Source organism: Engraulis encrasicolus, chromosome 18 (genome assembly GCF_034702125.1).
Source record: "Engraulis encrasicolus isolate BLACKSEA-1 chromosome 18, IST_EnEncr_1.0, whole genome shotgun sequence".
NCBI lineage: Eukaryota > Metazoa > Chordata > Actinopteri > Clupeiformes > Engraulidae > Engraulis > Engraulis encrasicolus.
In genome coordinates this window covers 38,328,341-38,352,774 of record NC_085874.1, presented here as the reverse complement: position 1 = coordinate 38,352,774, position 24,434 = coordinate 38,328,341, and the positions used below count along the sequence as shown (strand labels likewise).

The 24,434-nt window shown below is 43.1% G+C and overlaps 2 protein-coding genes across 2 annotated transcripts; one reads left to right on the top strand and one right to left on the bottom strand.

Moving 5' to 3' along the window:
- Positions 1 to 6,224: 6,224 nt before the first annotated feature.
- ccdc25 (coiled-coil domain containing 25) lies at positions 6,225 to 10,411 on the bottom strand. The gene is made up of 9 exons (XM_063223586.1): positions 10,151 to 10,411; positions 9,616 to 9,663; positions 9,239 to 9,278; positions 9,064 to 9,115; positions 8,852 to 8,927; positions 8,568 to 8,671; positions 7,961 to 8,163; positions 7,205 to 7,250; positions 6,225 to 6,985 (listed from the first exon to the last, which is right to left on the bottom strand). The coding sequence occupies exons 1-9, from the start codon at positions 10,173 to 10,175 to the stop codon at positions 6,956 to 6,958; spliced, it is 624 nt and encodes a 207-aa protein (XP_063079656.1). The 5' UTR covers positions 10,176 to 10,411; the 3' UTR covers positions 6,225 to 6,955.
- A 1,009-nt stretch (positions 10,412 to 11,420) lies between these two features.
- esco2 (establishment of sister chromatid cohesion N-acetyltransferase 2) lies at positions 11,421 to 23,434 on the top strand. Its single transcript, XM_063222506.1, has 11 exons — positions 11,421 to 11,548; positions 12,440 to 12,509; positions 13,148 to 14,438; positions 14,600 to 14,684; positions 15,315 to 15,351; positions 16,235 to 16,397; positions 16,649 to 16,780; positions 17,212 to 17,301; positions 19,070 to 19,213; positions 21,938 to 22,137; positions 22,848 to 23,434. The coding sequence occupies exons 2-11, from the start codon at positions 12,454 to 12,456 to the stop codon at positions 22,978 to 22,980; spliced, it is 2,331 nt and encodes a 776-aa protein (XP_063078576.1). The 5' UTR covers positions 11,421 to 11,548; positions 12,440 to 12,453; the 3' UTR covers positions 22,981 to 23,434.
- The last annotated feature ends 1,000 nt before the right edge of the window (positions 23,435 to 24,434 follow it).

The window sequence follows — 24,434 nt, the reverse complement described above, 5'->3', positions numbered from 1 at the left end:
ATGGGCCCCTATTTTCAGAAATGTAAAATAAATAAATAATATTTTTTACATTTCTGAAAATAGGGGCCAAAAGGGGGGCTGGGCCCACAGGTGAGTCAGTTCTGCGCTACTAATTATGAGGGGCCCTTCCCGGGCCCTATTTCTCCCCTAGTCCACCCCTGTGTGTGTGTGTATGTGAGTTTGTGTGTGTAGGTGTCCATGTGTCCGCACGTGTGTGTGTGTGTGTGTGTGTGTGTGTGTGTGTGTGTGTGTGTGTGTGTGTGTGTTTGGAATGCAAAGCAGCACAAAAGCAGCACAAAAGCAGCGCGGCCATCAAGCCGTCCCTCGCACGTCCCTCGCACGTCTCCACATTTGTGGTCCAGAACACCCAGCTGGACTAGCTAATGAACTGTGGCAGCAGGAGAATAAAAAAAAAAAACATTTTCCATAACACACGACACACACTGTTACAAAAATTGTGCACACTACTACACACTAGAAGCACCAGGGCCTGTATAGTAAACACAACCCTGTAAAGCACTGTACATGCTACTCATACACACTACACACACTAACACTGACACACACACTAAGGGCCTCGATCCGCACACCGGTTCCGACAGCACCGCGGAGCTCTATCGCTGCCAACAATTTCGGTTACCCCCACACACTGGCGCAGGGATGGAAATAAGCACCCGTCCACCTGCCAATGACAGGTACATTTCAATGGTGACTGGTAGCTTTTTCAACCCACTAGTCACTTTCACTCACATTTTGAAATCTACCTGCCACCGTGACTGGTGGGGAAAAAACTTAAGTTCCACCCCTGCAGACTGGCGCAGACATAATGACTACATAATGGTGAATTTCATAAGAGCAGAGCATGGCTAATCAATGGACGGCTCTGACAACAATAGAGCTCTGCCCTAATTGGCAGCCGACATCTGCCGACATGCAGCACACGGAAATCGGCGCCAGTGTATGGGGTTGTATTGTGTAATGTGGGGTTAAGTGCCATGCTCAATGGCACCTCGGCCATGGAGTGATAAACTTGCCTGTGTCATATGCCAACATAACTAGTCAGCTTTGCCAATCCTGCACATTATATTGAAATGTATTTAGATGTAGCCTATGTACTTGGTTAATCTTGAAGTCGAAAGGCTCTGTTTTAGCCATTCTAAGAATGTTGAGTGACCGTATGAATTTGGATTTAAAAGTTGTCTTTCTTATAAAAGGCTGTGCGGGCCACGTGAAATGACTAAGCGGGCCGCATGTGGCCCCCGGGCCTGAGTTTGCCCACCTCTGGTGTACTGGGAACACAGCTGTCTGGCCTGGCCTGCAATGAACTGGACTGAGCAGGTCTGGTGTGGTGTGGGCAGCTTGGCATCACATAGTAGCAGTGGTGTGAAATGGAGCAGAGCAGCATGCAGCACAGCACAGAGAGTCAGGGGGGCAGAGCCAGAGCCTGCCCTGCCGTTCACTGCCCTTCACTGCACTGCCCTGCCTGGTTTGCATGGCACAGAGCCCTTGGGCGGACGGGTGCGTGTGTGTGTGTGTGTGTGTGTGTGTGTGTGTGCGTGCGTGCATGCGTGAGTGCGTGCCTGCGTGCATGTGAGAGTGAGTGCGTGCCTGCGTGCGCGTGTGTGTGTGTGCGTGCCTGCGTGCGTGTGTGCGTGCACGCTCTGTCTGGTGGTCACGCCATGTGTCTAGTCGAGGGGATGACTTGAAGTTTCCTATAAACACAAGCTGGAGCTCAGCAAGGGACAACAGCACGAGGGAGGCGGTGTGTGGATGAGGAGGAGCGGTGGTGTGGATGAGGGGGAGGAAATCAGGTAGGAGGACCAGGAGAAACGAGGCGTATTGGAGGAGGTGGGTGGGGAGGTGTTGGCAGGAGGAGCAGGGAGGAGGTGGCCTTGGGTAGGAGTGGGTACCGTAGGGTTGGGTGCAGGGGGGGGTTGGTGTGGGCTCATAGTTTCCAGCCTTTGGTCTTGGACTTAAACTCTCTCTGCCAATGTGGAGACGCCTCTTCTTCTGCACACTGAGGCCATTCTCTACTCTGTCTGTCTGACTGACTGTCTATGTCTGTCTGTCTGTCTGTCTGTCTGTCTGTCTGTCTGTGCGGTCTTCTTGCATATGGAGACACGGTTATGTGTGAAAAACAAAATACAGTATAACACAATAAAACGTTTTTTTCATTTCAATTTACGGAATTGTCTCTTTGTTTCACAACACTTTGCTCAACATGTAGTCCCTCAATGCATCATTCTTCCCTCCAAGAGTTTTGTTTATACGGTTTATACAGCTTTCCTCCCGCCAAACACCTGTGGACCAACTACGATCCCACAGCCTCATCCATGTGAAGGGGTATGCAACTAGGAACGCATAATCCAAATGGACAGGGGCTTATGATCCACTTAAGTTGTTGTCAACTGCCAAAAAATTAAGAAAAAAAGGAAGAAGAAGAAGAAGAAGAAGAAGAAGAAGAAGAAGAAGAAGAAGAAAAGAAAAACAATCTTATTCCATTGGCAGATATTTTTTCTTATCTCTAAGTTTTCATCTTGAATTAAGTCAAGCTCATCTTGATTTTTTTTTTTTCAACCTCTGCCAAGGAGGTTACGTTTTCGGCTGCGTTGGTTTGTTTGTTTGTCTGTCAGTAGAATAACTCAAATCGCTATGAAATGGCTCTTGATTAAATTTTGGTGGTGATCCGGATCACTATCTGGATTCAGGAATTAAAAGATTCTTCATCATTGCGGGATAGGACGAATTTTGACATTCCAGTTTCTAACCATGAAAATGATGATTAGCATGATTGGCATGATTAGCCTTATGATTAGGTAAAGGGGGCGTTCTCGATGATTCCCCTCAATGCTGGACCAATTCTACTAACATCAAGATATTTTCCGTTGTCAGGATGTCCGTCCAAGACAGAGCTACAGGGCAGGGTATCTTCTTCCTTTAGGAAATGAATGGATGGAGAAAATGGACTGAAAATGTAAGAGTCTGTGTTGCGACAGTGTTGGACATCAGTACTGGACATCAGCCCTGGAACAGGCAAGCCCTGGTGTCCTCATGTGTCCTCTCAGAGAGCGAGAGAGAGAGGGGGGGAGAGGGAGAGGGAGAGAGAGAGAGAGAGAGAGAGAGAGAGAGAGAGAGAGAGAGAGAGAGAGAGAGAGAGAAAGAGAGAGAAAGACAGACTGAGAGAGTGGGGAGGGAGGGAGAGAGACAAAGACAGAGAGAAAGGGGGCGTTGAGAGACAAAGAGAGGGGGGGGGCAGACATACAGACAGACAGAAAAACAGACAGACAGGCAGAAAGAGACAGAGATTCCTGTGCCAGGACATGGAAGCGTAGCCGACTTATTGCCTATTGTGTGTGTGTGTGTGTGTGTGTTATGCTGCTTTGTTAAAATTAGACATGCTCTGGCAGACACATCTAGTGTTTTCCCTCTACATCATAAGACCCCACACAGCACCTCATTAGCCAAGGAATCCTGTATGCACACGCACGCACGCACACACATACACATGCAGGGCCGCTGACAGCTTTGGCTGAGCCCGGGAGAAAGACATCTGAAAGGGCCCCAAACCCAATACATACAGTATGTATAGAAGATCCAATTCTGGCCCCCTCTCTCCCTGGGCCCGGGACAAGTGACCCCTTTGTCCCTCCTGTCAGCCTCCCTGCACACACACGCTAAGGTCGACAAAAACAAACCAGACCATAAGAAAGTGGTTTATTGTGTTTTAATTGAGTTCTGTAATGACTTTAAGGTCCTATGTTTGTTCTCCAATGAAAGAAACAGATGACAGTCCGTTTTATTCAAGCTTTTACTTGAACAGATATCCCCTTAGGTTGTTAGTGCTTTTAGCGTAAATCCTTTCCTCTAACCAGCGCAAAATAACCCTCTTCATCTAGCTGTGCCCACTGAGGGCTCATGGGTAGCCCTATGTCCTAACTGTATCTGTGTCCAACTGTTTCCATGAATGAGATGGCAGTGTGTACTGTGTGTGTGTAAGAGAGAGAGAGAGAGAGAGAGAGAGAGAGAGAGAGAGAGAGAGAGAGAGAGAGAGAGAGAGAGAGACAATTAAGTTACCAGAGGACCACTCAGTGTCAGTGTCTGCGTCACCACACTGAATTCACCAGGATTTTTCAATCACAGTCTGCATTATACTAAACTCTATGCCTTTAATGCTATAACTGAATGATGTTTTTATGTATTTGAATCATGTGTTTTAATAACATCAACATTTGTGACAAAAAGTTCTGCCTAAATTGTATGTCTCATCTTAAATCCAACTAGGCAATTATAAATGTTGTAGTATAAGGGCGCCATCTTGTGGTGAAAGAGTTAAAATATTAGTATTATGTAGGATAGTGCCCAGAGTAGACATTGAATCCAGGCTACTAACCATTTCCAAATTTGACCCTTTTAATGAATATTTACAAAATAATAAACTAATATTTTCTGGTCTGATAAAATAGTATTATTATTATTATTGTTGTTATTGTTATTATTATCATCATTATCATTATGTTTTAAAAGTGTTTTGAGACTATTGCACTCTGAACAATAAATATTATCATTATCATTATCATTATTATTATTATATAGTGTGTTTTGCAGCTAAAGATGTTTATTACAGGAAATTCAAATGTTGGGACATGGAGAATTTCCATCATGTATGAAATTCAATTTACATTTTAAAAGTGTCATTTTCCCAGACATAATTCCTGGAAGTTGACAGGGGTGAAAAGAGATATGAAAAAGATAACATTTGTGAAAGGGCACAAGTCCCTCTGCACAACTCATCTGTCGTCCAGGTGCAGGTGTAAGGCAGGAAGACTTGATCAATATGAAAAGTTAATTTAACACCGCATCAGATAGGTTACTGCTCTTTTTTTCTCTTTAATTTTTTGGAGCAAACACTCACTGGGCGAAACACACTGTTCGCTCCAAAAAATAAAAATAAAAATAACAACAGTATCCAGTGTGTGGTGTTTAATTAACTCTTCAATTAAATTACATATACCTTTAAATGTTCTTTTTTTAGTCTTGTCATTTTTATTTCCCTGAAACTCCTTACTCTGCCCTGTCCTCATAGAGAGGGCATGGCGGCCATATTATTGGTTGTATTGATTAATCCATTGATGCCTGAAGCACCTGCAAAAACCACCGGCTGAATACCTACGCCCTTGTTGGGAAAGTTGCCCTCAGCCTATAAAAGCCTAAATATCTCAGCCTCTCATGTACATAAAAACATGCAATAAGTTGCATTTAAACCCTAAGACCCTCATCTTGCATCAGAATGTGCCTGAATGCAGCGTGTATGTCGCTTCAGGCACCAAAGGTCAAACAACATATACGAATCATCAGGCTAAAACGGGTTAAGGGACAAGGAACACACTGATGCTCCAAGACTGGCATGTCACGACCAATAGCCTCTGCCCCCCCGCAAAACATCATCATTATTATTATTGTTTCTATTTTTAAAAAGCACATCAGGAGAGACAAGTAAAACTGGGCGGACTGTCTACAGACAATAACAATATTAAGTTCAGACAGACAGAGGAAAGCAAAAGCACATGTTCCACACAGCGACGTAAACAACAGATTTGTCTTCAGTTCAGAGCTCCTCAGTGGAAAAAGCTGCAGACGCTTCTCTTTCCAGAAACCTGACGAGCCTCTAACAATATATTGGATGCTGCCCAAAACTTTTCTGGGGTACATGATTCATTTTCTGAAGCCAACAACATCAAGAAAGAAAGAATAAGTCAAAAAGGAAAGAAAAAAAGACATACAGAAAGAATCCAAACAAATATATCTAATTTCCTCTGCCTGTTTACACACTGTAACCTCAGTTTGCACACCCTCAAGGCCTGGACCAATTAGAGTGCTTTTAAGGTGCAAACTATGCTAACACTTTATTTTAATGGTTCACTATTACAGTGGATCTACCACATTAAGTACAATGTAAAAACCAGTGTAACAAAATGTAATACCTATTAATACCATATACCAACCCTAACCCTAGATGTAAGTACAAAATTGGTACATGGTGTTACACTGGTATCACATGGTATTAAAATATTGTTACACTGGTTATTATAACACTGCACCTAACGTGGTAGATCCACTGCAAAAGTGAACCATTAAAATGAAGTATTTCCCCAAAATATACACTAGCCACCAATGTATTATGCAACCACACTCCGATGCCAAAGCCCACTGACGGGAAACGAATGTAAGCGAAAAAGGTGGTAAAGCTTTATTGATTCAGACATTGTCATCCTCCTCCACCACTACTGACGACAACCAATCAGATCCTGGACTGAACATTTACAACACGGGGTGACTTCATCAGCTCTCAGTACTGTACAGCAGCATTCATGGTACATAACGCTTCCTGTTTACACATCGCCAAGGCGACCGAGCCGTCACCATAGCAACACAACTTGCCCTGTACATAATTGAGGCTTGCATGCATGCAGCATTAGATTGACATCTTAGTGAGCTATGGCCAAAAAACGTCCAGAACAAAGCATGTTTTCTTTCTTTCGTTCTTTCTTTTTTATCTCTTGCAAAGACCTCAGAACATCACAGGTATTCTCAGTCAGTTTAGGCAAGTAGGGGAAACAGGAATAACGTGGTTATTGCTGCTGTTTGCATTTTGTTCCTCAATTAATTTAATTTCCGTGTCCCATACAAAGATAAGATGCTTGAGCAAAGACTGCAAATCGCGTTTTGTCCTTCGTTGGCACAGCTGCTTCGTTCGTTTGTTTGTTTGTTTGACGTTGTGACCAGATTCATCTGGAACAGCCGTTCACGATTCCAAAAATGTCAGCCTGCAAACAAACACCCTGTGAGGTGTGAGGTGGGCACAAGGCAGCAGTGGTCAAGGTTACGGTGTTATGGAAAAGACGCGCGGTCCCGAGCGCTCCCTGTTAGCCCAAACTCCACCCGGAGTGGCTCACTCCTACATGAAATCGTCTGAATCGTTTCCGTCCTGTGGTAAGAAGAGAAACAAAGACAGCCACACACACACACGCGCACATACACACACACACAGACAGACAGACAGACAGAGACAGACAGACAAACAGACACACACACAAACAAAAAGTTATGATTGTCGCATGAGGTCATTGCTAATGTTCCTTCATTGTTCCAGAGCCAAGGTTGTCTGGCCTTGAAAAGAGCTGTTACAACACAACATAGCACTTACCTCATTCGTGGTCATGTTCTCACTCCGCATAAGGGTCGTGTAATTCCTGCAGGGGAAATGAAATGTAGAAACAGATGATAAACTGTTTTTTCCTTCAGAGAAATGACATGTTTAGTAAAAAATATGAGAACATCCACCAGGAAATGAAGCTCAAATCAAAAGGTTTTATTTAATGTTCTACTGCAGATTTAACTGCAGAAGAGAACATAACGGAAGAAAAACATTTTAAAGGCACGTTTTGTGTTCAGGACCAGGTATTGTGAACAAGTTAAAGTGATACTGTCCCATTGTGATAGGGTTTTACCGTTCTCCTGTACTTTCAACCGTTCTCTGGGTATGGCAGTGCAAATTTTACCTCCAAGCTAGCAATTAACATTGAGTCCTATGATACCAGCTGGCGGCTAACTGGTCTTATAGGACTCAATGTTAACTGCTAGCTTGGAGGTAAAATTTGCACGGTCATACCCAGAGAACGGTTGAAAGTATAGGTCGGAGAACGGTAAAACGCTATTATTTAACTCGAGTGGAGGTGTAAAATAAGCTTATTTCCAAAAATGGGACAGTATCACCTTAAGCCACAAATAACAAAAAGAAAGATTTGCACAGTCCTTGAATTTTATTTCTTTCTAATTCTTTTTTCATGTTATATGCTCATCTAGTCCTCTGCTGCCAACACGAGTAAATGAACTGAGGAAAATATCATCAAAAAAGAAAGAAAGATCCAAGGACTGTGAGAGACTATTATTGCTTGTGTACCTCAAGTCCTCCGCCTCCTTCTTTTTCTTCATCTCTTCTTTCTCCTTCTTCTTTACGTCCTGAATCTGGGCCTTCTTCTCGTTTCTCTCCTCTCGATCTCGGGACTCTTTCTCGGCCGCCAGGTCTGGGTACCTCTCGTCTTTCGTCTTCTCCAGCCGATTGACGATCTCATTGATCTTCTTCTCCACCGCTACTGTTTTTACCTGTTTTTGCATTACATTAAGTCATTCTTAAGGCACACTTTTATCCACAGTGACTTGCTCCCCACAACATGGTTGACAAACATTGGATGACAAACTCTGACATGTCAGATTTCAGATTTTCAGCAATATCAATGGAGTTACATTAAACCTAGATATACGTATACCTGAAGTGCAGCTCCAAATTGCACCCTGGACATACTAACAATAAGTAACATATTATATTTACTATGCACTACTGTAGGTCTGTATCCAGATGGCTTTTGTAATGGTCATTAAGACCTGAACATACTAGGGTTACATACCACAAGTCTATGTACTACAAGTCTTACAATGCTTAACAGGCTTTAACCTAATCAACACTTTTGCCTGACACCACACAATAAGAGAGGGGAAACTTGACTTGCGTCCTTATGCCGAAAGAAGCCTATCTGTCCGACATCCATGTCTCCGGTCTTCTTGAGGTTCGCCCATGGAGTGTACACCACGTTAATGTTGTTCATCTTGCAGCCTGTGATGGAAACACATTACATCTCAAATGTATGCGATGCACGATCCTTCCCACTACTGAATGATGTGGCAAAAAAATCTAACACACACACACACACACACACACACACACACACACACACACACACACACACACACACACACACACTTCCTCAATGTAAAAAGAAAGTAAAGTGTTTACCTTGAATGCTGTTATTTTTCACCAGCTGTGCACAGTCTACCAAAACCTCTTTTGGTATATCATCAATGGTTGTGCCCTTGAAATACAGATATAGACAATTTGTCACACCATTTGTGTCAGTTCAAGGACCAAAATCCTTCACCCGAATCACATGACTTATTTGAAAACATCTTATTTTCATTTTCACCCAGCTTTGACTGAAATGCACGTACCTTGGGCATCCGGAGATACACATGAGCAGATGACAGCTTGTCAACGTGAAACCTGTAATATACCCAAGATGGATTCACAGTTAGAGGGGAAAAGTGACTCGTCATCACTGAACATACCACCTTTGGTTAATGCACGTCTTATGTGAGATCACAAAGGATGATTCAGTTCCCTCACCATATATCTTCTGGCCATCCATATTTTATGAGGTCTTCATCTTAAGAAAGGGGAAAAAATACATATATGTGGCTTATATGGTCTCTCATGCATATTTAGATAGTCGTTTCCTTGCCATTAAGTACTCAATCTAGTGATTCCTTGTGTTAACTGATGACTTTGACCAGTGGTCTGTTTTTCTTTTTTTAATTTTACATATTTTCTTATATGTTTAGCTATTTATTATGCTAGTACTGTATGTCTGTTTTCATTGTAGGTCTGTGTGTTTTATGTCATTCTGCTGTACTGTAAGACAAATTGCCTCTTTAAGGACATTAAAGCTTTCAAGTCAAGTCAAGTCAAGTCATGTCCATGCCGTAGTCCAGAGTGTAACTTACTTTCGTATTTGTCTTTTCCCATGTAGATTGTGTATGGTGGACTGACGACTGTCAAATACAAATAGAAAAGGCAGTTAAACTTCTTATCACTCCATGTGCCAATCTAATAGTGAAACCGATGTGCTGTAACCTGCGTAGCAGCAGGCCCATTTACTACATGGCGAGTTTGCTGGTGTGCGGACACTCTTTCCAGACCAAGATGCACAAAACAAAATATGACTCCAGGGGTGAGTTCTGCATGCTTTTGTTGTGCTGTTAAGTTGACAAGTCACAAAGTCAAGTAGCAACACGTTTGGCCAGGTAAACAACAGGCTGAACTGTAGCCTACGTCTGCTAGGTGGGGCGCTTCTGCTTCCAAATGGGATCGTACATACTTAAACTAGAACATCAGCAGCATGTAACAAGTTTAAAATGAAACGAAAACTAGAGGATAAATGTTGTGCTGCCTTTCTTAGCTAGCTTAATGCCACAAGGCTTTTAGTTAAATCATGGCTAACTGGTCATACAGAATTTCGAGTTGACTTTATGGACTTACCTGCGCTCGTGAAGTAAAATACCATCTTGAATAAAACAAAACACTTTCTTATGCAAGCTGTCAGCGCACACTACACAGTCAGAATTATGTATATTGGCTCGGAAAGCAACACATACGCAACGTTAAAAAGAATTGGATATGAGACGCGGTGACAGAAATTAGCCGTGTACGAAGCAAGCAACACAGGAACTGACGCATGAGGAAGCTTAGCCCACCTCAGAATCAACTAACACCAAAATCAAAGACGTGGCGAAATATACTCAGTAAGTGACTTGCAGCTCGTAGGCCCTACGTGACCGAGTGAACAACGATTAATTATACAAAACAACTAACAAATGCAATTAATACCGCTGACGTTTATTGAGTAACAGCGTCAATAATGCCAGTTGAAAATACGTTATTTTGAAAGGCTCGTGTTTTGCTTAGCTATGCTATGTACTTCCTTCATGTGTTGTTGATTCCGTATTCACACCACTTGGTTGCACAAGCACTTTTGCGCGCGCGCTATTGGGAGGGAAAGTGGAAAACAGCGATCCTAGCGGTTACGTTCCAAACACCAGGGTGATCCTATTGAAACTCCCATAGACAAGTTTTTAAAAAAATCCCACAAAGATATGACTTGGAACTATAACACCAGACACATTTTTCAGCGTACACAATAGCATGAACTACTACCTGTGAAAATCTCAAGTCATTTTTTGCCCTTTTAAGAAAAATAGAAATTGTGCCAATCTGGTCGGAAACGGACTACAGCTCCCAGCATGCTGTGCTTCGCGCCTCGTTGACAACACAGAGAAACAAATGAACGCGAACGAACGCAAGTTCTTCGCATATCTTCACATTCTTGTAATCCTATGAGTTCCACATTGTCTTCTTATTACACATATATACACGCGATCATTTTGGTATGGTTTTAAATTCTCTAGTAGATATGATGGCTTCTGTGGTGACGAGTAACCACCTCTCTGGCTCATGTTTGGCTATGCTAATTTGGCTATGCTAATTACATGGAGTAAACAAGCCACACATGCCAGTCAGTGTAGTTCTGTATTAGCTTTTTAAAGAATATTAAAATCAGCTCAGATCAGTGAAAAACTGAACATTTTACCACCTGGTTCGATAAAACGGGCCAACATGCCCATAATATGACTGCCACTACTTCTACTTCGTCGTCAGGGCCGAGATGTAATTTTTCAAAGAAAAAAAACATTCATTTGTTGCAGGGGGTTGGAACGTTGCCAGCAGGGGGCGATGAGATTACTTTCCCTCCCTATTCAAAACAGTGTTGTACCGCGGTCAAAGCTCAAGCTGCTACTCTTGTTTTGAGCGGGTACTCGGATCAGCCGGACGTGTTTAGCGACTTCAATTCAGACAGTTTTTGAGTTCTGTATGTACAAGGTAAGAATTTCTATCCTACCTGGTGTACGGTCCAAGTACAATTGTGATGTTGGAGCCAACAGACATAGATAAATTACTGTGGTAGTTCTAGCAGCTATTAGAATCTGGTAGGTCTCTCTAGAGGCGCGCTTGAAATGTCTGCAAGTTCTGTAGAGAGAATGGTCCTGGAAATGCTAATATCTCCAGGATGAAAACGTAATTTCGGTTAAACAAGTATTTTAAAATGTCCACATTTCAGCACACCAGTATAAACTACTGCACGCGACAAACGTAGTACTAGTATGCAGAGCAACCGTATGAGTTGTTTTTACATCCAACATGGAGCTGAATGTTTTTCCCGCTGTCAATGCTTCATTCTTGTTTGCTGTATTGTTCGGCACTTTATGCGGTATTACATTCAAATTTACATCAGCAACGCCAACAAAACTACCACGTAGATGAGTTGGAACCTTGAAGTAGCGTTGCTTCGCGCGAAATAGCAGGTCTTGTGGTCGGCTAATGATTAAGCTTACTTGCTAACCTGCTAGGTAATCAGATGTTTCTCTCATAAAATACTACTTTAGCTAACTAACATAATTCTAATGCTGGTTTATTGTTCACTTCTGTGGTATCGGGCTGGAAAGTGGCCTGGTAATGACTGAGTGCTAAACTGTGAAATGTCTTTCATGTGGCCTTTCATATTGGCCTTTTCTACGTAATCACTTGTATGGTTATCTAAGGTCAGGGAATCCGAAAGCGTCCATGCCATTACAGACTGCTACTACACAGTAGGCCTAAAACACGACACACGTCTGCACTGCACACAAGAACACTGTAAATCCGACACCTGCATGAACACAGTTGTTTATTTATCAAAATGTGCATTTATTGAATGTGTTTATGTATCCACAGACGTGCGACTGAAGATGTTACCCAACCTGTCGTCAAGAAAGAGAAAACGGTGCTCCCCTGACCTCGACGGGTGAGCGTTTATGGCCTTTCACCATTTTCACATTTATGTGAAATTGGAAGCATGAATGGATAGTTTTTGATGGCAGGACATTATGGCATGCCTTAGTTTGTACAGTCCGGCACACATAATAGAAATGCACATGAAGCACATTATTCTCCATCTAATTGGTCCATGCACATTCTCTTGTAGTGTGTTAAGTATGGTACTGGATACAATCATGATTCCTGCAAAGTAGCCTATTAGTGAAGGTGCTTGGGGAGTTAGATGGCATCCGAGACATGTGATATGACCATTATCACACGAAAGCCTATTCATGGCTATGTTGTGTCTTTTCGTACGAAATGTGATAAGAATCCTCCAGGAATATTTTTTGGAACGCAAGTTTTAGAAATTAAACTCTCACCAAACAAATTATTTTAAGGTACATTGTCAAGGTGGTAGGTGGTAGTTGTCAAGGTGGCCGTCTTGACTATGAAGTGCTTGAGGGAAAACCCTGCAAGTATTGAAAAGTAAAAAAAACAATAGTGCGCCTATCTGTTCACCACTAGTCAACCACCACATGTTTTGACAATGTTCAACGTGTGGGGAATGTTGGAAATATCTCGGACCTATGTGGTAAACAAAAACATTTTCTATTTCTTTTTCAGGAATCCTGCAAAGAGGCAACTCATTAATGGCTACTGCAGTCCCCCAAGGAGAGGCTCCCCCCGCAACACCACCACCACCACCATCAACAACACCACCAACAAGCAGCTGTCTAGCCACAACCAGGGAGAGAAGGAGAATCAGTCTGGCTCGCCCCTGAAATCACCCAGAGGCCGGCAGCGCACGCCCCTCACCCCCAAGAAGGGCTCCTCCAGAAACGCCCCAGCCTCCCCGCAGCAGGACGAGCCACCCCAGAAGACCAGGATGACGGCGGCATCGCCCCAAAAGGTCACAGTGGCCAGCTCCTTCTACAGCAAGCAGAAGATGCTGTACCTCACGCCTCTCGAGCGCAAGCTCCTGAGGGAGACGAAGGACCCGACAGGGGGGAAACCCGCAGAGGAGCAGACGGCAAGCTCGCCGCCCTCCACGGAGAAGGCTAGGACCCCTCCCTCCACGGAGAAGGCTAAGGGGAAGAAGAGGGGGCGGCCAGCTAAGAAAACAATGCCGCCCAAAGCCCAGAAGCCTGCAAGCATTAAGGCTTACTTGTCGGCGAAGCCAGTTGTGAAAAAGGTTGCGCCCGCCATCAGCGGTGCCGCTAAGACTGACGCGGCGGCGAGCTCGGCAACTGAGGGCTCGAAGTTCTCGCCCTTGCTCAGCTTTGGCGGTCTCAAGAACAAGGCCAAGCCCAAGCTCTTTGTGGGCGCCGCATTTTTCGTGTCCGGCAAGAAGACGGCCAAGATGTACAAAAGCGCCGTTCCGTGGAAGCCGAGACCGACCGCGACCGGCGGACAGCAGAAGAGCAAGCCGAAGGACCTGGACAAAGACCAGAACAAGAACGAGAACGAGATCACGGCAAAGCAGACCAGCACTGCTGAGGAGGACAAACAGAACGAGAAGAGCAGCGAGAAGCCGGCTGGCCCTATGATGCGTTCCCCTCTTCGACAGGCTGTCTTCACCAAGAAGCCACTGCCTCCTACATCAACACCATCACCATCACTACCAACACCATCACCGCCGTCACCAGAGATGGACTCTACCATATGGGCTGAGGAGGAGCTGCTTGAGCATGAGGAGACGGAGAAACAGAACAAGAAGAAGAAGAAGGAGGAGGAGGAGGAAGAGGAGAATAGGCCTATTAAGATGGCATCTCCAGTGAACCCAGCAGTGCTATCGTCCCCGCAGGAGAGCCACGGCGTCCTGATGAAAGACGCACGCGTGGTGCTCAGGAGGTCCGTCTCGGTGTCCCCCGGCGACCCGCTCTCCTCTCTCTACAGCTTCAGCGTCAACGTACAGGTGCGGCTTTTAAAAAAGGGGTTTTGGGCCTTTATTTGACAGGAAAGTAGAGAATGCATAGGAAGTGATTAGGAGAGAGAGATTGCAAAACCTGGCCATGTACTAAAAGCCTACGTCTTCAGCTAGGGTTGCTAACCCTATGTTTAATTGATCCCTTTTAGGAGTCGGACATGGAGGCAGGCTCGGACAGAGTGTTCGACCTCAGTGATATCCATCACTCTGAAGAGGACGACAGCCAGAACCAAGGTAAGGACCTCTTCGTGAGGCAGCCATGGCTCAATAGTTTAGAGCGCTGGCCTTTAGATCAGAGGGTTGCATGTTCGAATCCCACCCTTATTAGTAACCTCATCCATGGCTGAAATGCCTTGAGCAAGGCACCTAACCTCACATTGCTCCAGCAGGACTTAAACCAATACCCTGCACCTAAATAGATGTTAATCATCTTGGATAGAAAGCGTCAGGGGATGTGTTATACTCCAAAAATGATTTTCTTGTGATAATAAAAATAAGATGCATTTAAAAAGTGGCAAAAAGTAAGCAAAGACAAAAAGGCTTAGTGTGCAGTTGCAACAGTGTTGGACAATGCAGTCAGTGTTGCAACTGCACACTACGCCTTTATGTCTTTGTTTACTTTTTACCACTTTTTAAATGCATCTTATTTTTTGCTACGTCATCTTTACTTTGTGTTGGAAAATGTTGTCAGTATTGCGACTGTACACTGTGCCTTACCCTGTTCTTGCTTACATTTTCTCCTTGGAAGTCGCTTTGGTCAAAGGCGTCTGCTAAATGTGGAGTTGTAAAATGTAATGTATGTTGTGCTGGGGTGACCACAGAATGCATTCCTAAATGTGTTTTCCTTGTTTGTTCTTTTGTTAGAATCTTCATCTCTGTTCCCCATCTTTGGTGGCAAAAGGTATGTGATTTTTGTTTTGTTTGGTTGTTTGTTTTTAATGAGGAGAATTCACTTGTGCTTCTGCCACTGGCAGAAAGCAGAGTTGTACACTCTTCCCGATTTACTGGTAAATAAAAGTACTGAATGATTCCCACATGTTTAATGTTATTTTCATAAATTCACAGCAAAACTTACAAACACAACCCCCTCTCCCCTCCTCCACTTGGGTTGTTAATTGTAGCAGTTTCGACTGAAATTACGATATCAATGCAAAATGTCGATGCAAAAATACCAGGGATGCACCGATGTGAAAATTTTGGCCGATACCGATATTGATATTGCAGTTTTGTCTGATAACCGATATTAAACGATACCAATGTTTTTTTTAAATTTATTAAAGCGATAATAACATTTAATACAGATTGCACAATGAAGCAAACTTAATTTTTTTATGTCCTCTTATTTCCAAAAACACTTTTTAACTCTCTGTGATAAAATTAGATTAAAAAAAATAGAAGACAAACAATGAAAGTCATTGTCAAGTCCAATCTTTTGAAATATTAAAAAAACACATCAGAACCAATAAGATTAAGAACCGTGTCGTATTTAAAAAAAAAACAAAAAAACAGTTTTACCCACCAATGTCCGATGCGTTGAAATGTCAAATATCAGCCGATACTGATGTTAAGGCTGATGCATCATGCATCCCTAAATGCAATTATTATAACAATGATGTATTATTAAATAGCTTTTTAATGTCAGGACATTTCTGTGTAATGTGATGTTACTATAGAATTTATTTACCCTTGTAAGGTTGGGACTGTCTCTGAGTGCAGTTCTAGTTGTGTAGTGTGATGTTATGGCGTTTATTTATGTATACATATTTGTATTTACCCCTTGTAAGGTCGCTGAAGCGGTCTGGCCTGTCGTCCCCTAAGACCTGTAGCACGCCCTCTGCTGTGCGCTCCAGCAGGACGCCCTCTGCCAAGGACAAGAGCAGCAGCAGCAGCAGCGCCCGCGCCAAGCGAGACGCCAAGATGGCCGACGCAGACGACCAGCTGATTATCGTGAGTGTGCCTGCTGCCCACACCTCTCATTTACTCTTTTCGGGTCAACAAGAGAGTAGATACTCAATGAACAAACGTGTGAAATCATGCTAACCAAGGAAGTAGTTCCAGAAACGCACCTATGAAACCGTACCGGTGCCTGCATCAGTTGCGTTCAGAACTTGAGTGTTTACTGTTGCTCTCACTCTCTCGGAGTAAGGGTTTTATTTATCTGTGTGTGTGTGTGTGTGTGTGCGCGCGTGTGTGTGTAGGATGCGGGCCAGAAGCAGTTTGGCGCCACCACGTGCAGTTCGTGCGGCATGTTGTACAGTGCCGACTCCCCTCAGGACCAGCTGCAGCACAGCCAGTTCCACCAGCGCTTCCTCGACGCCATCAAGTTCGTGGTGGGTATTTGGCACACCGCTCTGACACCACACACACACACACACTTATTATGTTTATTTGGTTCTCACTTCAGGGGAAGCTGTACAGGTCCAAATAGCACTGAAAGATGACCTGGTTAATTTTAGAAAGTTTAATGATACATATGGCACCTCCAAATTGCTTTACTACCAATTATTTTAGATTGAGCAGAATTTAACACACACACACACACACACACACACACACACACACACACACACACACACACACACACACACACACGTTTGGTGGCTACTGTCAACAGTGAAAATGAGTAGGTTTCTAAAGGGGGTAAAGTAAACCGCTGCAGCAGAAAGGTTGTGGTCATTACTTCAAAATAAAGTGAACAAACTGTATTGGATGTTTGTGTCTTGTGTGGCATTAACTGTTGATATCCTTCGCCTCCGCATAGGGCTGGAAGAAGGAGCGTGTGGTTGGAGAGTTCTGGGATGGCAAAATACTTCTCGTCCTCCCCGACGACCCCAAATATGCCACAAAGAAGGTGAGCATTTTCAGTGAAATTGCGTGCAGTATGAAAATGTTACACCACTTCACCCATGACATCTGACATCTCCAGTGTTTAGGGCAGTGAACTGTCTGCGTGTATGTGTCTGTGTGTTTGTGTCGGGCGGGGGAAAAAGTGTGTAAGGTGGCAGACGGAGTTGCTGTTTGGTAGTGTGTGTCTATGTGTACCAGGCAGAGGAGGTGCTTAAGGTGGCAGACAGTGAGCTGCTGTTTAATTGTATGATTAAAGTATGTCTGTCTGCTCAGGAAAGTAAGAAATGTCATTTCAATTCTTTGTCTGACCAGTGCATGTAAAGAAATTTGCAATAAAGCGGACTTTACTTGGTGTGTGTGTGCGCGTGCACCAGGGGACCATTCCATCAACGGCGGTAACCCCAAATCCGAGCTCAAGTCTGTAAACTACGCTATTTTTAGACAGAGATCCGTTCCATCAGCCTTGCTAACCTGAAACTCAGCTGAGTTGCCACGGTAATTTATGCTCCAACTCTAACCTGGTAGCTCCCAGGTTAAACACCAGGCTAAATGAATCAGTGTTGCAAAAAAAAGAACCTGTAGGAAACAATGTCACAGTGGGCACGTTCCGCTTAATTCCCGCCATCATTTTACGAGATCAAAGCGAACCAGTCACTCGATTTTAATAGTCTATGATGTGATAATGGCAGTAAAAACTACAATAGTTACCATTGTCTTTCATTTCGGGGGATTTCTGATAATTAGCACATTTTTAAAAACTTTTATAGTGTTGATTTACTACTATGATGGTGAACAATTCCTTCCACATAGTCGAAGACGTGAGTGGCCCAGTGGACAGGTGCGCTGCTGAATATGTGGTCGCCCCGGGTTCAAGTCTTCTATGGCGACAGATTATGGAAACTTCAAAACATTCTCTCATTTGATGTCGCTTTGTGGCTGTCTTCATTTGCTATCAAGCAATAGGCCTACAGTTAAATGGAGGCCTAGACCTTAACATTTTACAGCATAGGCAATAAAAAAACGTCTTCACAACCACCTTGCAGACGCCGACGCTTGAGTTTGCATTGCAATGATTCAGTAAATGATCTCTGCCTAACGTTTTAGCTTTATTTAATCCGAAAACAAATTCTTCTGAAAGATAAAATTAAAACACCTTAGATGATACAAGCATTTTATTTTTACGCATTGAAATGGTGGCATTCGAGGTTTGGACGAGACTCTCCCTTTGATGATTGAGTTATGATCTGTCATTGCGCACGGTGGGGATTGAGCGCGGGCCTCTCAATTGGAATGCGGTTACGTTACCGTTCACCTACAAATGCTCGCACTATATGACTGATAAAGACTTTATTTGACAAGGCATGCCCCAGTCTACAACATGATCGCATTTTCGACAATCGTTGATATGGACTTCCCCTGTACACCGTGCACGAGCGCAACGCCAGCTCTGATGAGCGCGGCTGAAGTGAAACTAGCCAAGGCGCAGCTGATCTTCAGTGGTGGAACGGTGTCAGAAGCTGCCGTTAATTGAAACTCGGCCTTTGCGAGTAAGCGTCGCTGAATTCAGCGCCAATGATGGAATGGTCCCCAGGCAGAGGAGGTGCAGACGGTGAGCTGCTGTATAACTTAATGTTGTCATTTAATGGTCTCTCTCTCTCTCTCTCTCTCTCTCTCTCTCTCTCTCTCTCTCTCGGTCTCTCTCTCTCTCGGTCTCTCTCTCTCTCTCTCTCTCTCTCTCTCTCTCTCTCTCTGTCTCTCTCTCTCTCTACCAGGCAGAGGAGGTGCGTAAGGTAGCAGACAGTGAGCTGGGCTTCCAGCAGATGACCCTGAGCTGCCCCAGCTCAGCCAAGACCTTCCTCTTCGTCAACAGCGACCGCATGGTAGTGGGCTGCGTGGTGGCCGAACAAATACGACACGTAAGTGTGTGTGAGGGAAATGCATGTTACATGGATGGTGTGACTCAGCAACATCAAAAGTAAATTAATAAAGAACTCTTGGTTGCGCTTCAAAATCTACTTCTCAAAGTGTCACCAGGCTTAACAACCCCCTCTCCAGTCCCCATTAACTCATGTTGAATATTTTGTAAAGCAACATTGACCCTAGCGCCTGGAGCAGTATGATGCAACATTCAGGCTCATGAGATATCAGAGTTTTTTTATTTAAAAATGTTGGCATGTTGAAACTGAACAAATGTGTTCCGATTGAAGAGGTGTGTTGTAGCTTTTATACAATTAATGTTTTGTTTTCATCGGTTTCAATATAGATATTTAGTAGGGGTGGGCATAGATTAATTTTTTTAATCTAGATTAATCTCACTGTAATTATGAAATTAATCTAGATTAATCTAGATTAATCTATATCAAAATGGCTCATTCAGAATAGGCACAATAGCGAAATAATGCCAAAAAAACCTTGGGGTTTCTTAAGACAGATGGCGCATTAGACCAGAGCTCATCTTTTTTTCCAAAATGCATCTCATCTTCAAAAAATGGTCATGTTGATACTTGGAGATTAAAAAATCACAGCAATATGTGTAAAGTGTGTCCAATATGTTAGGAAGCATTTACAGTTATAAGATACTGAAATTTCAAAATGAACAGCGCTATAAGTTGTAGAGGCAAATACAGATAAATCTATCAAACATTTAGGCTATTTAAACAATATTAAGAAAGTCAATGAATGCGCGCACATCAGTGGCACAGGTGCTGGACCAAACGTAAGATAACTGAAAATAAAATAAAATAAATAAATCTTCTGGGAGCATTTACAGTGTTGCGGACCTTTATTTTCTTTTCAGTTTTTTTTATTTAAACAATATTATCTCAACAATTCAGCATTTCTAATGGGGAGAGAGAGAGAGAGAGAGAGAGAGAGAGAGAGAGAGAGAGAGAGAGAGAGAGAGAGAGAGAGAGAGAGAGAGAGAGAGAGAGAGAGAGAGAGAGGAGAGAGACGAGAGAGAAAGAGAGAGGAGAGAGAGAGGAGAGAGAGAGAGAAAGAGACAGAGTGAGAGAGAGAGAGAGAGAGAGAGAGAGAGAGAGAGAGAGAGAGAGAGAATCTGCCACTGACTGTTAAAAGGAGCAGCGGCTCCTTTAAGAGAGGGAGGAGCTCTGCGCGTAGTAGCCTAGGCACAGCAGCCCTCAGCAGAGCCAGGTTACTGGATATGCCTATCTAGAACCTACAGCACTGGCACACGGCGATTTGACAGTTGTTCTCAGAGGTAGAATGCCAGATGAGTTACAACTCGACATGAATTCAGTTTGCAAAAAAAAAAGTCAAGCGCGACAACCGCGAGGTTTATTACCGTCGGATATGAGAATATCTCACTGAATCGCAAATGTGCGCGATTGCAACACAAACATTCAGCGAGAGTAGATATTGACAGTTTCAGTTTGACAATCTTCAAAATGCATAGGACTATCACACGGAATGTTTTGCAATTATAGCACAGGCAAGATTTCTGGAAGTTGTTTATGTATTCTATGCAATGCGTGAGGAAATACTCGTGACTGAACTTTCAACCTGCACTAACTCAAAACATGCACACACACACACACACACACACACACACACACAAGCACACTGCACTTTCTGCACTAAACCCAAACATACACACACTGACACACACACACACACACACACACACACACACACACACACACACACACACACACACACACACACACACACACACACACACACACACAAGACGCACACCGCACCTTCTACCTGCACTAAACACATACACACACACACACACACACACACACACACACACACACTGCTGCTGGTGTACTTGACAGACCTTTTTTAATATTTATTTTCTTCAAAATGCTACTATTACCATGTCAGAACGCTATAAAGGACTTTTTTTAGGAAAAGCACAAAAGCACAACAGATACCTCTTAATGTATGTCCTCTACAAGTCTTCTGTTGTCCAGTCTTGCACTTTAAATGTCTGTATGAGCACTGTCTATGTCCATACTGTCTTAAGTCCATGTATAAGTACTGTCTATGTCTATACTGTCTATGTCCTTACCTAGATTAGTCTATGTCAAATGGGAAAGCAAGAAATGTAATTTCAAATTCTTTGTATGACCAGTGCATGTAAAGAAATTGACAATAAAACCTACTTGACTTGACTTGACTTGACTTGAAATGTAGGCTATGTCGGGCTGGTAGCTACTCACACAATAATGTCTCTCTATGCTTCTCCTCAAACAATAACGTCTCTTTAGTCTACCACTTACGAAAAAGCACTCAAACAACAACTACCACGGCAGAGGGATTAATGTTTTCAGCATGCAAACACTTCATATTTAGTAGGCCTAGGTCTGGTGAAACAACAGGTGGAGAGAGGAGAAGCGACTGGAGCGCAGTCTAAAAGCGTCTGTCAATTAAACGGTGACGTGCATACCCAAACTCCAAACCTATATTTTGAGAATAGATTAACGTGCGATATTTTCTTTATCGCGCGACAAGAGTCTCACATTATCGCAGCACGTTAACGCCGATAACGGCCCACCACTAATATTTAGGTTTTTATAGGCTGACTATCGCCTAAGCCGTGGGTACCAAGTCGCGACAAAGATACAAGTGGCATCAACGTTTGTGGTTGTGTTGTGTTTTTGTTGGTGTTGCAGGCGTTCCGTGTGCTGGAGCAGCAGCCATCGTCGCCAGAGCAACAGCAGAAGCGGGTGTGTCAGGAGGACATTCTAGAACGCCACCGCGCCTGGTGCTGCTCTACCGTGCCAGAGAAGGCCATCTGCGGCATCAGTCGCGTCTGGGTCTTCAGCATGCAGAGGAGACGAGCAATTGCCACCCGCATGCTCGACACCGTCAGGTACACACTCACTCACTCACACACTCTCACTCACTCACACAATCTCTCTCACACACTCACACAATCTCACTCACTCACTCACTCACTCTCTCTCTCTCTCTCTCTCTCTCTCTCTCTCTCTCTCTCTCTCTCTCTCTCGCATGCATACGTGCGCATAACCTACATGAGGGTTTCCCAAACTGGGGTGCCAAAGGTTGCGTGTGAGCTGAATAGAGCAATGGTGGACGTGTTTGTTTTTATACAACACACACAGGTCAGATACCCTCATACATGCTCACTAGGGCTGTAACAGTATTGTATCAAACCGAGAAATCGTGGTACACAGTCACGACACAAGGAAGCAATATCGTGATATGCCCCTTCAAAGTTTTGTTTCCCATCAGTCCAGGAGACTATCACATGATGTGAAGTGATAGTGCTTCCAATTTTCAAATCATCAGTATTATTATTCTTATTATTATATTATTCTAAAATAATTTTATAATGTTGGCAAATGTGAAATCGTGTGGTATATTGAACCGCGGGTTAAAAAAAAAAAAAAACGTGATCCGAACCGAATCGTGAGTTGTGTGTAGTTACAGCCCTAAATTGCTCACAGCAAGATGGCATACTTTGGATCAAGGAGATGTCACAGTTCATTGCTTTTGGAGATGTTTTTTTCAGTGCTGTGATTTTTTTTTTTTTCTTCCCCTTTTGATTTTGTCTTCTAGGAAGTCCTTCATGTTTGGTAGCATCCTGACAAAGGAGGAGATTGCATTTTCAGACCCCACACCAGACGGAAAACTCTTTGCCACAAAGTATTGCGGAACTCCAACTTTCCTGGTCTACAACTTCATTGGCTAAACTTCTTCCCTTTTTTGCTGTTTCATATATTTTATTGTGTTTTGTAAAGATTGTTTTTAGTTTTTTTGTTGTTGTTGTAAAAAGTAAAATATTGTCAGTTAATGAAACAAAGGCGTTTTAATTTGTTTTATTTTAAGTTTTGTGTTAACATACTTGGCGATAATAATTCACAAGTTACAAGAAAACAGATTCATGGTCATCAGTCCCTTTTGGCTACTGGTGCTTAGTCCAACTTCACAATAATTTAATACGTCATACAAACGTATTAACTTTGCTTATTTTTGTTTTACACGCCTTTTTAAAGTGTTGAATGAGAGAGATGTACAAAAAGATGGAGGCTGTAATACAACATCTGTTAACTGTTGTTTCATTCCCTTGGTTATATACCATGGCATTTCATGTTTGATGTATACTATATTATATGTAAATAAAACTTTACACTCTATAGAATGGATTCGTTTTTCTGTCTCTGGCCATGATTATTTTCCAAGCTAGTGATGGCTATCGCCATCATTGAATCTTAAAGGTGCGCTATGTAATTCGAAGAAGGGATGTCTGCGCTTAAGCCTTGGTGGTGCTCACAGTCGAGGACAGCAGTGTCAAGACAGGCTGGGCTACTTCAAAGTGACTAGACCCAGGGATGACTGGAGCACTCAGGAACTTTTTTAGAGGTTTTTTATTATTTTGGTGCACAAAATGACTGACGTTTCGGAGAGTCTCTGAGGAAGGCACAGGTGCGCCGAAACGTGAGTCATTTTGTGCACCAACATAATAAAAAAACTTAAAAAAAAAGTTCTGTGCGCTGTGTAATATTTTGTGTATTTCCAGAATTCATGCTGCCCATTCACAAATGTAACCTTTTTCATGAATACTTGTACCCATCATCAAATTCTAACAATTCATTATGACGAGGAAGATGGCACTTTTCATACATGAAAAGGGGGATCTTCTCCATTGTCTGTCATTTTGAATTTTCTGAAAGAGACATTTTAGCTGCAAAAGTTAGTGCACTTTCGTCATACTAGTAAATATTAGTTCATTACTTTGAATACACTAGTACATATTCATGAAAAGATCAAATTTGGTCATGTGCAGCACAGTTCAATGAGCTGTATAATTGCATTACCTACTCTGGCCACCATCCTACACAGTGCCCTTTTAAGGGACCAGCTTCTCACTTGATATGAGTGTAGTAGGTTTTATGCTGCTTTTACACTAGTTTTGCCACCATAGGTTTCTTCTCGGGCAGATTTCACAACTCTGATCAGCAAAACTTAAACTGTAGTTTTGCTAAGTTGATGGGTGGTTTTGACATTTTTTAAATCCTGTGATAAGATATTGTGTGTAAAGGAGAGTTGAGAAGGGGATGAGAAAATAAACATCCAAATAAGACAGTAGGATTCCAACTGTGCTTAAAAAGTAAAATCAGGCCTCAATGTTGGCATACAGGGTGC

Excerpts from the sequence above, each read along its gene's own strand:
- ccdc25 (XM_063223586.1), bottom strand. The coding sequence starts at position 10,175 with ATGGTATTTTACTTCACGAGCGCAG. Across the intron at positions 8,672-8,851 it reads GAAAAATAACAGCATTCAAG|GCTGCAAGATGAACAACATT; the intron begins GTAAACACTTTA and ends TTTCCATCACAG. Across the intron at positions 8,164-8,567 it reads GCTTCTTTCGGCATAAGGAC|GTAAAAACAGTAGCGGTGGA; the intron begins GCAAGTCAAGTT and ends ATGCAAAAACAG.
- esco2 (XM_063222506.1), top strand. The coding sequence starts at position 12,454 with ATGTTACCCAACCTGTCGTCAAGAAAGAGAAAACGGTGCTCCCCTGAC. Across the intron at positions 15,352-16,234 it reads CCCATCTTTGGTGGCAAAAG|GTCGCTGAAGCGGTCTGGCC; the intron begins GTATGTGATTTT and ends ACCCCTTGTAAG. Across the intron at positions 16,781-17,211 it reads TCGACGCCATCAAGTTCGTG|GGCTGGAAGAAGGAGCGTGT; the intron begins GTGGGTATTTGG and ends GCCTCCGCATAG.